The sequence below is a fragment of the Podarcis tiliguerta genome, assembly GCF_965153285.1.
Source record: "Podarcis tiliguerta genome assembly, chromosome: 8".
NCBI lineage: Eukaryota > Metazoa > Chordata > Lepidosauria > Squamata > Lacertidae > Podarcis > Podarcis tiliguerta.
The window spans coordinates 68,656,517-68,671,063 of NC_139541.1; the positions used below are offsets into that span (position 1 = coordinate 68,656,517).

At 51.0% G+C, this 14,547-nt stretch overlaps 1 protein-coding gene across 3 annotated transcripts in view; it reads left to right on the forward strand.

Annotated features, from left to right (window-relative positions):
- ARHGAP33 (Rho GTPase activating protein 33) overlaps window positions 1-12,932 on the forward strand; it is a 51,053-nt gene extending 38,121 nt beyond the window's left edge. For 2 of the 3 annotated variants that reach the window (XM_083454728.1, XM_083454729.1), the window contains 6 exons: window positions 991-1,180; window positions 1,543-1,688; window positions 2,287-2,361; window positions 4,186-4,746; window positions 5,994-6,358; window positions 7,244-12,932. In XM_083454728.1, coding sequence (XP_083310854.1) covers window positions 991-1,180; window positions 1,543-1,688; window positions 2,287-2,361; window positions 4,186-4,746; window positions 5,994-6,358; window positions 7,244-8,386 — 2,480 coding nt within the window. In that variant the 3' untranslated portion in view covers window positions 8,387-12,932. The remainder of the gene's footprint in view (window positions 1-990; window positions 1,181-1,542; window positions 1,689-2,286; window positions 2,362-4,185; window positions 4,747-5,993; window positions 6,359-7,243) is intronic. The other variant, XM_083454730.1, reaches the window with a different exon arrangement.
- The last annotated feature ends 1,615 nt before the right edge of the window (window positions 12,933-14,547 follow it).

Consider the following 14,547-nt stretch of genomic DNA (forward strand, 5'->3'; position numbering starts at 1 on the left):
TGGGCGGCAGTGGCGGGGGAATCATTCATGCTCAGAACAGAGGCTGAAGGCAAACATAACTGTTCTGGGTTTTTTTTATTGCTGCCTTTTTAATTGTTGTCTCTAGTTTCATTTGTTAGCTCCTTGGGGGCCTTCAGACAGAAAGGCAGCCTATAAATTTTTAAGCAAACAAATATTTAAAGAGCCCTGTCAGGAGGTTCGTCACCTACCAAATGAGCCTGGTTTTGCAATTTGCATGGCAGGGGTAGGTGCCAGCAAGTCGAATGCTGATTCAGCTGCCAGTTTCACTCCTCTAATGATTCAAGAAAGGTTTCCTTTCAGGCAGAATGTACACTTTTTATTTGTATGTTTGTGTGTGTGCATGTATGTATATATCTCTTTTTAAAGTACCAAATGTTTTTAAAATAGTTGCAAAATGCAGCCGGCCCTTTCATTGTACAAGATGGACTTCTTGTCTTAGGTGGTAGACTGGGAAAAGTAGCAAACTGATGCTCATCTAAGAGCACTGTGTCATCTTTCTTGCTTGGCATTGTGTTAAAACACACCTGAATGCTCCAGACCAGCAAGCTGCCAAAACTGCCAAGCTTTTGTAGAGGTGGACACACTAGCTGATCATCAGTTAAGCAAGGACATTTGATTAGCAGCCCCTGCCTGCTACTTAGCCTCTTAATTTGTATGGAAGCAGTAAGGGTGTACTTAGTTTTTCACACATGATTTCTCCATCTTGCCTTTATTTCTGTAAAATAAATCATGGCACGGAGTCATATGTCATGTGTTGTTGTTCATCTGAGGTTGCAATTACTTAATGTTAATGATTTCTATGATGTCCTGATATGCAAAACCACATAATGCAAAGGGGGTGCACTTTCTTTTCCCTATGACTGCATGCACTCCTCATGCTGGGCAAGTGTGGGCCTGGCTGCCTGTCCGGATGGTGGGCCATGGGGCCATATCCCTCTTTGCACTCATGCAACCTGTCTCCTCCAACAGGGCGCTGCTTCCTTCCCCGACCCAAATCCCAGGTGGTCAGCTGCCCCTCCACCCGATTGCTGTCTCTGGAAGAAGCACAGGCACGGACCCAGGCCTTATGCAAGGCTACCAAGCCAGAGGCTAAGCAGGGATCCAACGATCTGCAGGGGCAAGGGAAACTTTCTTCTGTGTTGAGCTCACCTGACACCAGGTAATTGGGCTTCCATGTACAGGTGCAGTATACCTCTAAACATCAGGTGCTGGGAGCGAACAACAAGGGGGTTCACATCACTTCAATGCCCTGCTTTCCAGTTGATGGTGGAGTAAATAGACCTCACCCTGATCCAGGGAAGCAGTTCTTACGCTACTGTGAAGACCATTGTCAGATTGCTGCGTGCAATGACCCTTCGAGAGCTGATGTTTCAGAGGGAATTGGGTGGTAGGTTGTTTTTTTATTTTGTAACTGCAGTGACAGCAGGCAACTGGGACGGCTCTCTGCAATCTGGCACAGGCTCGGACTGCTTAGCTGCCGGAGCTGGTGGCCTCGGGCTGACCTGTCTCTCCCACCTGCAGGCAAAAGGCAGAAAGTAATGGGAGGCTGCGGAAGACGTCAGGTCCTAGCTGGAAGGCCTTCTTCGCCATTGGCAAAACGCCGGTCACGTTTCGCAAGAAATCGCACCGCCTCGGAGACCTTTTTGGGCTTGGAGAGTCTCTGCCAGGTGAGAGACCTGGTCAACACCCGATCGTGGGTTGCTTTCTTCATCCATGGATTTTCGGGACAGTGTGCAAATCAGGAGAGATTCCTCCAATCTGGGAGGGGCAAGGTGGCGGTGAGGCCAGAGTTGTAGCAGCATTGGGTTTGCTCCACTAGCGTGTTCACACAGCCCAGACCTTGCCACTGCTTCACTCTTCCTGGTAAGTTGCAGTGGTTCCCACTGCTCTGAGGCTGTTGCACCACCCTGCTAGGCAAGTGGCGAAAACATGTTACAGAACAACAGGGAAGTGTGGATAAGCCCCTGGTCAGCAGCACTCTTAAGGGCTAGAAACTTGCTTTGTTTTTAAAAAGAAGCTGAGATACACAGATGCTCAGTTCTGCACCAGATAAATTCCACAGGTGTGGTGTGCTTGCCCGGTGTACAATATATACTGCCTGGGAACCTGAAACGAAGTCCTCCAACTAGCATTCCTCTATGGCTTTATATTTATTCCAGAGTGGATAAAGTTTGTTTCATGGGTGAGGATTGGAAGAGAGATTGAGACCTTGAGTTAAGGCCCTTTTCAGTTAATAACCTACTTCCTTGTCCTGTCTTGCTTCAGGGGGGCAGCCTGAGACTGTCACCTTGCGATCAGCCAAGAGTGAGGAGTCCCTGACATCGCAGGCCAGTATTGCAGGTAAGAGGAAACCTCATAGGCTGGGACATATGGGGAGGTGGGGGCACCAGGGGCTGCCACCAGGGCTCCTTAGGGAGGGCGCGCAGGATATAAATTCAGTAAATAAGGCAGAATAATAGCTGCATAGATTGACAACCTTCCAGGTGACTTTTGCCTTTGAAACAGGTGTGGGGAAGTGGAGGCCCTCCAGATGTTTTTGGAACCTAACTCCCAGCAGCCCCAGCTCTCACTGGTCAAAGATGATGGGAGTTGTAGTTCATTAACATCTAGAGTTCCCCATCGCTGCTACAAAAACAGGTTGCACAAACCTACCTTTAGTCTTGCAGCTGGGAGCTGCATCTATTCCCTCTGCTGGACAAACAAGCAAACTGACCACAGGTCTACATGGTAGGTTTCTGTGGTTTTAGTTCATGGCTTTAAACCTGATGGGTAGGGAGCCAGCAGCTGGCGGTGCTTTGCCCGTGAGGGTCCTGCCACCATAATGACTGGCCAAAAAGTTCATAGCAACATAAGGAAACTGCCTTGTGCCAGCCATTTGCCAGACTTCTTGGCCATCAAGTCGAATATTGTCTGTTTCAGGGCTGGAGGACCTGTTCCTGGACTCCAAATCCCATCAGCCCCAGCTAGCATAGCCAATAGTCAGGGATTATGTAGTCCAGCCACACCTGGAGGAGAACAGGTTCCCCACCCCTGGCCTACTCAGGTGGCACCTGCTTCCTAGCCATGCCAGGTATTGAAACCAGGACTTTCTGAATGCAAAGTATATGCTTTGCCATTGAGCTGTGGCCCTTGCAAAGGGGCAGCCATGTATGTTGAAGCTCTGCAGGATGTGGAGAGTAGGGCTGGGCGATATCTGGTTTCCACCAGCTCAACGTTGCGATATACCGATATATTACAAGGTCTGAAATAAGGATGGAGCTATGTAGAGGCACTGGCTGGCTTCAAGGTTTTCCCCGCATTGTGATTTTTGCTGGCGCCTGCTGTTGTGATTTGCTGCCCCGCTGCAAGAGGCAGGGAAGAGCTGAGCTGGCAGAGTTAACAGGGGCTGCAGGAAACATTGGCTAGCTTCACAATTTCCCCCGCATTGTGATTTTTTGCATTGCACAACATTCACGATACATTGCCAGGTCAGAAATTATGAAACCGATAACACAATATTGACCCAGTTTCAGGCTTGCACCCATTGCCTTTCAGGGGGGATCTCTAACTGCGCACCTGTATGCAAGCAGCCAGTCCCCCAGAGGCAGAAGTATAGACCAAAGACCTACATTGGCTCCCAGTACATTTCCGAGCACAATTTAAAGCCCTAAACGGCCTTGGCCCAGTATACCTGAAGGAGCGTCTCCACCCCCATCGTTCTGCCAGGACGCTGAGGTCCAGCGCCAAGGGCCTTCTGGCAGTTCCCTCATTGCGAGAAGCAAAGCTACAGGGAACCAGGCAGAGGGCCTTCTCGGTAGTGGCGCCCGCCCTGTGGAACGGCCTCCCACCAGATGTCAAAGAGATAAACAACTATCTAACATTTAGAAGACATCTGAAGGCAGCCCTGTTCAGTGAAGTTTTTAATGTGTGACATTTTAATGTATTTTTAATCTTTGTTGGAAGCCGCCCAGAGTGGCTGGGGAAACCCAGCCAAATGGGCGGGGTACAAATAGCAAATTATTATTATTATTATTATTATTATTATTATTATTATTATTATTGCCCTGTGTGGTGCTGAGCCTTGCCCCTTTCCTCTCAGATGTGCATCTGGTGGGTGACAGTGAGCCAGGGAGTTGCATGTCCTTTACCTGTGTGGGTTTTCTCCTTTCTCGGTTTGTGTCCTAGGCCTCCCCAAGCTGCCCTGCCTGCGACGTCCACACTCCAGCAGCGATGCCTTCCCTACCCTCAAACCGTGCCGCTCATGCTCCTCTCTGGGCTCCTCTGTGTCCGGCCGTGGCGAGGGTCTGGAGGCTGGGGCGGCAGATGTGGCCGCCCGGCGCCGCTCCTCCTGGCTGGAAGGCGACTCGGAGCTGGACTCGGAGCTGGAGCTCAGCCCCCCCGGCCTCCGCGGCCTGGACTTCGACCCGCTGACCTTCCAGTGCAGCCCCCCGGCTCGGCAGCCCTCGCTCTCGGACGACTCTGGGCCTCCGAGCCCCGGGCGGGCGCTCTCTCCCTGCTCTCCCCCCACGATCGGCAAGGATACGTCGGAGCCGCTGCCCGTCTCCCTCCCTGAAGAGATGCTGGAGATGTTCGCCGGGGGCGAGGCCAGGGGCCCCGGCGGGCATGCCTCTCCGCCGCACATGATCTCAATGCTGCTGTGTGCTGCTGGCGGGCAGCTGAGCGACAGCTGCGAGCGTGAAGTCCGCTGCAAGATCACGCAAGCCAAAGGCCGCACGTCGCCACTCAGTAAGTGTTGGTGCCTTGTGGGTGTCGGTTGGTAATTCTCCTCAGTCAGGGTGATGTATCAACAGAGCACATGGAATCATTGTAGAGCCTTCAGAGATTTTCTGCTCCCAGCAGAACATCTTCCAGAGTCCCACACCATTCAAAGTAACAAAGTGTGTATTGTCTCCAGACACGAGAGAAAGCTAAACTATAGATAAACTGCTGTGTACAATTATTCTGGTTTTATGCTATATACCTGAAGGAGCGTCTCCACCCGCATCCTTCAGTCTGGACACTGAGCTCTAGCTCTGAGGGCCTTCTGATGGTTCCCTCACTGCAGGAAGTGAAGTTACAGGAAACCAGGCAGAGGGCCTTCTTGGTGGTGGCGCCCGCGCTGTGGATCGCCCTCCCGTCAGATGTCAAGGAGATAAGTAACTACACAACTTTTAGAAGACATCTGAAGGCAGCCCTGTATGAGGAAGCTTTTAATGTTTAGTGTTTTATTATGCTTTTGTTTTTGTTGGAAGAGTGGCTGGTGCAACCCAGTACAATTAATATTCTTATTCTTATTCTTATCTAACACTACTGCATGAAACCCACAGCCTCTGCCGCTGACTTTCCACAGATTCAGAGTCAGATCCTGACATGCAAACAGTACATCATCAAGACAAAACACGCACACAGAGGACATAATGAAAGCAATGCCCTAGAGACAACTATACAAATCTCTACACATAGGCATATTTCCTGAACCAATGGGAAGGTGAATGACTCAGCAAATCATACACCCGGCGTTGCTGGTGTTGCTATGGTAACCCAGTGCACCTGGTACCCTTATCTCAGAACCTCCAGGCGTGGGGAGGGTGTACTTCCCAAGGCATGAGCCCAAGCATTGTGTAATTTAACCCATTGTTCAAATTATACCAACAGTAAGGACCGTTTACTTACTGCTGTTATTACTTTGAAGTAGTAGCGGGGCAGCCTTTGCCCACCTGGTGCCTTCCAGACTTTTAGGACTACAACTCCCACCGGTCCAGGCAGCACAGCTGACGGACAGGGATGATGGGAGTTGTGATCCAGCAACATCTGGAGAGCCACAGGTACCACATCCTGCATTCATCAGGAACCCCCCTATGCCCCATCCTAGAAGAGGAGCAACAACCAGTTCTATGTCTTTCTGTTGTGCTCCTAGTCCTGGAAAGCTGCTTCACCACCCCAATGGAAGGGCCGGCTCTAATCTCTCTCCCTTTCCCTTTTTTCCTATTCAGGTCCAAAGGCCGAAGCAGCTCCCAACTCCCCTGGCGTGCTGTCCGTGCTGCGGCACATCCCGCCTCCACCTCCCCCCAAGAACCCAGCTCGGCTGATGGCGCTGGCGCTGGCCGAGAGCGCCCACCAGGCGGCGCTGCAGCAGAAGCGCCAGAAGCAGACTGGTCGCGGGCAGCGAGAACCCCGGACGCATTTCCGACGCTCCCTGTCGCTGGAATGCAAGGCGGGAGAGATGACGAGTGGAGCGCGGGCGCTCTACTCCATGGTGCGCCCCAGTCCCAAGGCCCCTGGTCCCTCGGCCCTGCAAGGCCAGGCCAGGGGCAGGAGCATCGGCAGCCAGTTCCGCAGCCGCCAGGGGGAAAACCAGGTGAGGGCCTTGTGGGTTCCGGAAGCGCTGGGCTGGGGTGAGAACTTACGAGGGCTCCTGAAAGGTAGAACACTTCTCGGACATTTAAGAGGGGGACGCGGGTGGCGCTGTGGGTTAAAGCCTCAGTGCCTAGGGCTTGCCAATCGAAAGGTCGGCGGTTCGAATCCCTGCAGTGGGGTGCGCTCCCGCTGTTCGGTCCCAGCTCCTGCCAACCTAGCAGTTCGAAAGCACCCCTGGGTGCAAGTAGATAAATAGGGACCGCTTACTAGCGGGAAGGTGAACGGCGTTTCCGTGTGCGGCTCTGGCTCGCCAGAGCAGTGATGTCACGCTGGCCACGTGACCAGGAAGTGTCTTCGGACAGCCCTGGCCCCTGGCCTCTTAAGTGAGATGGGCGCACAACCCTAGAGTCTGTCAAGACTGGCCCGTACGGGCAGGGGTACCTTTTATTATTTAATAGGGACACGGGTGGCGCTGTGGGTTAAACCACAGAGCCTAGGACTTGCCGATCAGAAGGTCGGCAGTTCAAATCCCCGTGACGGGGTGAGCTCCTGTTGCTTGGTCCCTGCTCCTGCCAACCTAGCAGTTCAAAAGCACGTCAAAGTGCAAGTAGATAAATAGGTACCGCTCCGGAGGGAAGATAAACGGCATTTCCGTGTGCTGCTCTGGTTCACCAGAAGCGGCTTAGTCATGCTGGCCACATGACCCAGAAGCTGTACGCCGGCTCCCTTGGCCAATAAAGCGAGATGAGCGGCGCAACCCGAGTCGGCCACGACTGGACCTAATGGTCAGGGATCCCTTTACCTTTACCTGTTATTTAATAGACTTGATATTTCCACCCTAGTCCTTAATCGTGACACCACCTCCCTTGCTTTTCTCTCTCTCCAGGTGCCTCTCAGCCAGGCGTCCCCCCCAAGCAGCTCGGATTCCTTTTCCCCCTACCGGAGGGTCCTTGCTGACCTCGCCCAGAGAGACCACCCTTCGCAGTCCTTCTCGGATCCCTACCACCTGTCCTCCCCGTCTTCTGCCTCACCAGGTGCCTACAGCTTCCGCCACCAGCCGCCTCCCCTGTCTGTGCCCTGCCCTGCCCCCCGACAGCCTCTAGACGCCTACCCCATGCCCAGCCAGCCTCTTGCCCCGCCAAAGCCCCCGCCTCCTCCGCACTTCCCCTTAGCCGCCGGCCACTTGCCCCTCAAGAGCAGGCCCCCTGCTTTCCAGGCCTACCTCCCGGACCACCAGCTCCGGCACCACGGCCGTTTCCCGGCTTCCTCCCGGGTTGGGGTCAATGGGACCCCTCCTCCTCCTCAGCTGGAGCACGAAAATCTCTACTATGAGATTGTGGGGGAGCCTCCTGCGTACCCAGGCCTGGCCCGGCCCTGGCCTTCCTGCCCTCCCCCGGAGTATTTGGCCACTTTCAACGCTTCTTACGGGGTTTTCGAGCGGCCATGGCGCCAGCCCCTCCTCCCCCCAGCGCCCTCCTCCCTCCAGCCCATCTTAAAGAACCCCCGGGCGCATGCCCAGCCCACGCCTCCCGTGACAGCCCGCCAAGAGCCCATCTACGTCAACATACCCTTCCCTGAGCCCCCATCCACGACCCCTCCGCCCTCCCCGCCACCTGAAGCGGCACACCCCCGGAGCCACTCTGATCCCGGAGCCCCTCAGCCTCTCTCACACCACAGCAGACCTCCGTTGCCTCAGAAGCAGAGGCTCGGCTGGGGGTATCCAGCCACGGGGCAGTACCGCCACCTCATGGATGCTTTGCCCTGCAGCCGTACGTTGTTGCAGCTCTACCGCCCGCCTCCGGCTTGCTGGGGCCGCTCCCCCTACGGCCCGGAGCCCATCATCACCTACGACGGACCCCCTGCCCGCCCGGGGAGCCAGGCCTCGGCACCCGCCTCGTCTCTACGGAAGCTGGATGAGTCTCCGCCGCAGTACGGCAACGTGGAGAGGAGGGAGGGGTCTCCGTCTGGGTGCTACCTGGGGCCCAGCTGGACGGTGTACACAGAGGGCCAGACGCACAGCTACTGCTGAGAAGGCCGCCAGCCTTGGATTCTCGGGGCTGGGCTCCGGGTCCTTGCCCCCTCCTCTCCCCCACCGGTGTTTATGGAATTATATTGTGGTACTGTTTGCTGTGGGGAGGGCGCGGGGGGAGGGGATGTGGGTGTTGGAAGGAAGGATGCGTCGCTATCGGTCCCAGGAACGTCGTGCCCAGGCCCCTCGCTGGCTGCTGCGCCTGCCTGTTTCGAGGACTGGCCTGTGGCTTTGTTTTGAGAGCACACAGATCTCCAAAGGCAGCTGCGGAACCCTGCATGATGTCCCCCACACTTCGACCGGCATGACATCATGGCAGAGCCTTTGATCGCATTGTTTTAAGCCTCTTTTTCGCCGTAATGGCTGTTTATGTTACGCTCCATGCTACATCTCTTGTCGTTGTCGTCCCCAAAATCTCCACTGCCAGCAGTGGATTCCTAGCACCTCCAGAGGAGGTCCTTCATCTCCAGTGCAAAGGGGCACAGGGATGTGTCTGAACCCCACCCTTGGGTGACGTCACCTGGTTTGCTTCGGTAACGCTGCCCCTAAGATGATGTCTAGGGGAGCCGAATGATGAGGTTGGCGGTGCTCCTGGAGGTGCAGTTCCCTGAGCTGGCACAGTGGGGCGCTGTTCACTTACCTATGCTATTGTGTGACATCGCTGGGTGATATTTCAGGCTCTTTGAAAGCTGGGGACGGATGGCACACTGATCACTCCCCTTTAAAAAAAAAATTGTCGAGTATTTCCATCTAGGATGAGTTCTAACTTTTTAACCGTTGTTTTAACCCCATTAAAACATTAACAGCACCCACCCACTCCCCTTTCTCCTGCTTTCCCAGTTCCTGGCGAGACAGCAAGGCACAAGACTCTTGGTTTCTTGCATATGTGCCAGGGGGTACAAGGGATGCTTTCGTTAGAGTAATGTGACCGGGCAACCTCCTGCTTCCTGTTCCCAGACCATGTGTTTGTGGCTTTCAAGCCAGGCAGACTTTGGCGTCTCCAGAAGCTTCAGGGACGGCAGGCGGGCAAGGGGAAGGTTCGGCCACGCATTTGTGAGTTTACTTAGGATTGGAGGGTCTTTGTATATCGGTTCGCGTGTGTGGGTTTGTTTCTTTTAGTGGAAGGTAAGGTGCATGTGTGCTTGGCATGGGATGCTTATGTAAATTTGTGTGTGTGTGTGCGTGTGTGTGTGTTTGGGAACTGGGTTTGTGTGTGCCTGGGAGGACATAGAGTTGGGTATCCATGTCTATATGGTATGTGTGTTGTGTTGTCTGGAATTGGTGGGTGTGCGTGTGTATGCGTCTGTGATGTTTGTAGATATTTCACGGGACAGTATTTTAGGTATGTGGGGTGGGAGGAAGGAGGGAGGGGAATCTATGCCTTATTCCCCTTTTGACCAATCACACCTTGACGCAAGGGCACAGGTGACAAGCCCCATGCGATTCCCACTCCACAAAAGCACTTTTGTACGGCCTGAATCCTCATGTTGTCAGATTCCTTTTTTTAATTTTAAGGAAGAAAAACAATTACTGATGGCGATTCCTGCCCCCACATCACTGGGGGGGGGGGAATGAGAACACTGCCTGAGCGCGATGCAGACAAATTGCACACGCATTTGGGTCCTATTGATTTCAATCAGAGCAAAGCTGAGCATGCCGTTAACACTCCCCCACTGAACTCCGTGTGACCTCAAAGTCATGCCCTGCTTTTAACTGCCTGATCCTACTGCATGTTTACTTGGAAGTCAAGTTGTACTTGGCTCGATGGGATGTGCACATAGGATTGCAGCCTTAACCTCGTCTTTCCAAAGCCACTTTTCGAAGGTTCTGGATTCCCTCGTGAGGTTTGGGATCAGCCATATCTGGATCTTGGCCACCCCAGCTGGCTGGCATTCTCTTGTGGTGAGATCCAGGTCTTCCCTCTACATTACTAGGCACCGGCCATCTTAAAGCAGATGATACTCGTGTATGTATAAAATGATATGCAAATGACTTGGAAATAATTCTCCACCTCCAATATGGTTTTCAGTGTGAAACGTGTGCCCTGACTTAAGAGTTTCGGATCCAGGACTGATGGACAGTTGAACCTTTTGTTTTAACTGCAGAAACTGCACTAATCTTGCCCTTTCTTTCTTTCTTTCTTTCTTTCTTTCTTTCTTTCTTTCTTTCTTTCTGTACTACTGCTGTGGCAATGACTTCCAGACTGCCCCAGGTCCTTTACCCTCTTCTATTTCCTAGCTTTACACAGGAGCAGTTCATTGCAGGCTGCTTCTTGTGTTGCATTGCAAACATGTGTGAGCACATTCCGAAAAAACTGGTGTCTAAAAACCCACGTAAAGCATGGTGCTGGAACTGAAACCAGTGGCCCTGGTCTGTGTTGGGGTGGAAAGTCTTTGGGAGTTTTCGCTGCATATTTATTTGCTACATGGTCAGAGCAGTCCTGTAGCCCCTTGGGAAGGGCATCCCAGAGGCCATGGGAATCATCTGTTTTCCATCTCCAAGGATGGAGAGATTGAGAGAGAGAGTTCTGAACTGGGGAGGGTGTGAACCAAAGGAAGTCCCCAGAATACCTCACAAAGAAGAGAATAAATTACACCAGCTCCGTAGGGATGGGGGAGAAATTTGATTCAGTTTGCGTTTAGAGCCAAATCTATCAGATATGCTCTTTCCAAAACAATAAGAAAACTGAAACATAAAAATGAATACATTTGTGAAAGAGACATACAAAAATGCATTGAATTAGGAGAAATTGTTTGCAGAATTGTGTGTATTAGGGCTTGTCCACACATGCACTTTTCCCATGCCTAGAAAGCACAAGCCCAAGAGGTTTTCCACTTGCCGTGCCATTTCTCCTGGGGAAAACCTGCTCTTTAAGCATTGATCTAAGCAAACATCAATCCACGGAAATCCCAATTGATGTTTGCTCTGATTCGACCCTAAAGAGTGAGTTTTCCTGGAGGAAAGTGGTGGGACAAGTGGAAACCGCATACAATGATTATTAGAAGAAATCAGCACTGACATGCTGGTGAATTTTCACACAGATTACTTTTTAACTTGAAAATTGCTTAATGAATGTGGAGAACCGAATTTAAGATTGGAGAAATGGAGAGAACCAAAATGGACAGATCTTTCAGTCTCTTGCCAGTTCAGGAGCTGATGTGTTTTATTGCTTTTTTATTTCATCTCCCTGGAGTAATGGGATGGAATTAGTTAAAAACAAACAAACCAAAAAGCAGAAAAGGACGAAGGAGCACAGCAGAACCTCTCCAATCTCATTTCTGTTGGATCAGGCAGAAGAACTGCCTTTAGTCCTGTCCCCCCAACGCAGAGCCTTAGGATTGCAGCTCGAATGTCCAAAATTTGGGGGATGCTCATATTCACAAGTAAATGCTAATAACCCAAGATGACTTTTGAGAATGCCCGAATACACATTTCAGACACAGACAACTGCTGATAACTCTATTTAGATGTGTTCTAGCCATGCACAGCTTTTGCCTGGGTCTGCCGATGTGCCTATGTAAATGTGACAAAATTTTGGGCATTCACAGCAGGATCATCCTAAAAATATATACCTTCCATGGGAGATCAAGGTGCATATTGCTGTTCTGACTTCCTGGGCAATTAGATTGTAGATGTAGGTGCAGTTTCGGGGCAACCACTGTGCCTTTCAAATATAATGTTCTGTGCAACCCTGAAAATGATTCCTGACCTGGGAGACCGACTATTCAATTGTACATTTGGCAGGAAAATGGGTGAGACCTGCTTTGGCCTGGGCCCGACCTGCAGCAGAGCAAAGTGGCATTTATTTATCAAATAGGCTATCCGGATGGTTCGCAACCCATTTCTGAGATGGTAGAGCGGACTGTACCACCACAGATTGCAGGTGGGATGTGTCTGGGATGTCCCATTTTTGTAACAGTCCCCTATGTGAAAAATGAGGGTGGCCAAATGCAAAAGAGGAAGAGGGCTCCTGCGCCTTTAAGAGTTGTGCAGCCAATTTCAGCATGTGTCACTTGCCATGCACAACTGCATCGCAACTGGGCACTCTAATGGAAAAAATTGTAAGTAGAAAGTACCACAACGGAAAACAGGCTGTGCAAGAAATTGCCTCCCTGATGCCCCGATTTTCTTCCTGCATTTCATGGGTAAGCATTTAACAATGGTATTCCCCACTTGTGGTTTGAAGTGGTGCAGTTATCTCACTCCCCTTGGCATTCTACCACCTCGTTTTGCTGCCTGCCTGCATGCAAACAAACAAAACACCAAGGGATTGCTTCCTATTGTTTCCTCTGTGTGATGTCTCCCAGGGTCTGGCATCAAAGGGTTCTGGGGAGGGGAAGGGGCAGTCCCACAATCTCTGATGCTGTGAAGCTGTCACTGCCACGTGTGTCTGTGCCTGTGTTTCTAAAGGCCAGCATTTACTCACTACCCTGATGTGCTGCATCCTTCTTTTCGGATATGAATCGACCTCCCTTTCTTCCTGGACTCTTGTACTAAATGGCTTAAAACAAAACCAATTAACAAATAAAGGCAAACTGGCAGCTTGGGCATGTGGTCTCTCTGCTTACAAGGAGACGGATGGGATGAAACAGGGATTGTGTCGCTTGGGGTCGTGTTCATCATCATCATCATCTTATTACTGAAATTTATATCCTGCGCTTCTATTGAAGGAGCCCAGGGCGGAAAAACACATCAACATTACAATACAATTAAAACTTCTAAAAACAAACTTCTAAAAACCAGTTGAAAGTCTCCAAAAACAATCACGTACTCTTGCAGCTTATAATTTCAGGGTTGCCAGATCTTTCAGCCACCAAATGCATGGGTAAACAGGAATGTTTTTAGATTCTTCCTAAAGGTTAAGAATGTGGGAGACAGATGAACCTCTCTAATGAGGCTGTTCCACAAACACGGAACCACCACCAAAAAGGCCCTGTCATGGGTCACCACCAACCAGGTCACTAGGCCTCAAGCCTGCCTAGGGGTTGCCTCTGGGCCCACGTCAACCAAAGTTATCTGCTCAGAGGACATACTAATCCAGAAGCTAGACACGAACATCCCTTTCTCTTTAGAAATAGCCAAGCAGGCACAAGAAACTCCTGTCTCCACCCAAATACAATCTGGTGACTAAACCATATGACACCATCCACACATTTGCACCAATAGACCAGGGATGTCAGTGGCACTTGACCGCAGCTCAATTTTGCTGTTGGTTTCCTTTTATCAATTCCGGATGTTGAGGGTGAAATAGGAGGTTGGTCATAGTTGTTTCCCACACACCACCACCAAACAGTGAGGCTAAGTGGTGGGTTCCTCAGCTCAACATCTATTTCACTATATATGGTGAGAGGAGTAGGCCCAATGATGACCAGAAGGCCATTCTCAAGGGGAAGAAGAAGGAAGCCATACCATCTCAATTCCTCTTCTTTCTTGTGGATGACTTCCAGGATTTGCTGTCTATGTGCCCTTGGTAGTTGGTGGTTTTTGTTTTGTAAAGTTCAACACATGCTCCTTCATGAACACCTGTTATTTTTAGAGCGCGCCCAGATGTTTCCTCTCTGGGCAGTTTCCCAGGTCAACGGGGATGAATTTTCATGCTGTTTAAAGTTTTGTAAAGTCTGCTGGCTAGTTTCATATCCAGAGAGAGCTTTTTATAGTATCTTTTAGCCTTTTCACCCATTGCAGTCGTTTATTACTATTATTATTTTAATGAAGAATGTGTGTTTAGAACATAGGCTGCATGTACACAACACATCTAAAGTGAGTGATTTGCCCCAAAGAACCCAGGGAACTGTAGATTGTTAATGGTGCTGGGAATTGTAGCTCCACGAGGGATAAACCACACTTCCCATGATTCTTTGGGGGAAGCCATGGGCTTACATGCCTTAAATGCCCTTCCCTACTTTAACCATCTATTTGGCACAAAATGAGCTCTGATGACACAGTGTTGTACTTCTTTACTTACCCACCCAGCCTTGCTGCAAGCTGTGAAGTGGCTACCAAAGAGTGACAGTAGAGAAACAATTTCTACAACTGGAGGACTGATTCACACATGATCTAGACAGCCCTTGTTGTAGGAAGCGACCTGGAAGTTCTAGCACCGGTCTTTACAACCTGTGATAGCAGGTTCACACATGCCCATTAACGCTAGCTGCCGCAGT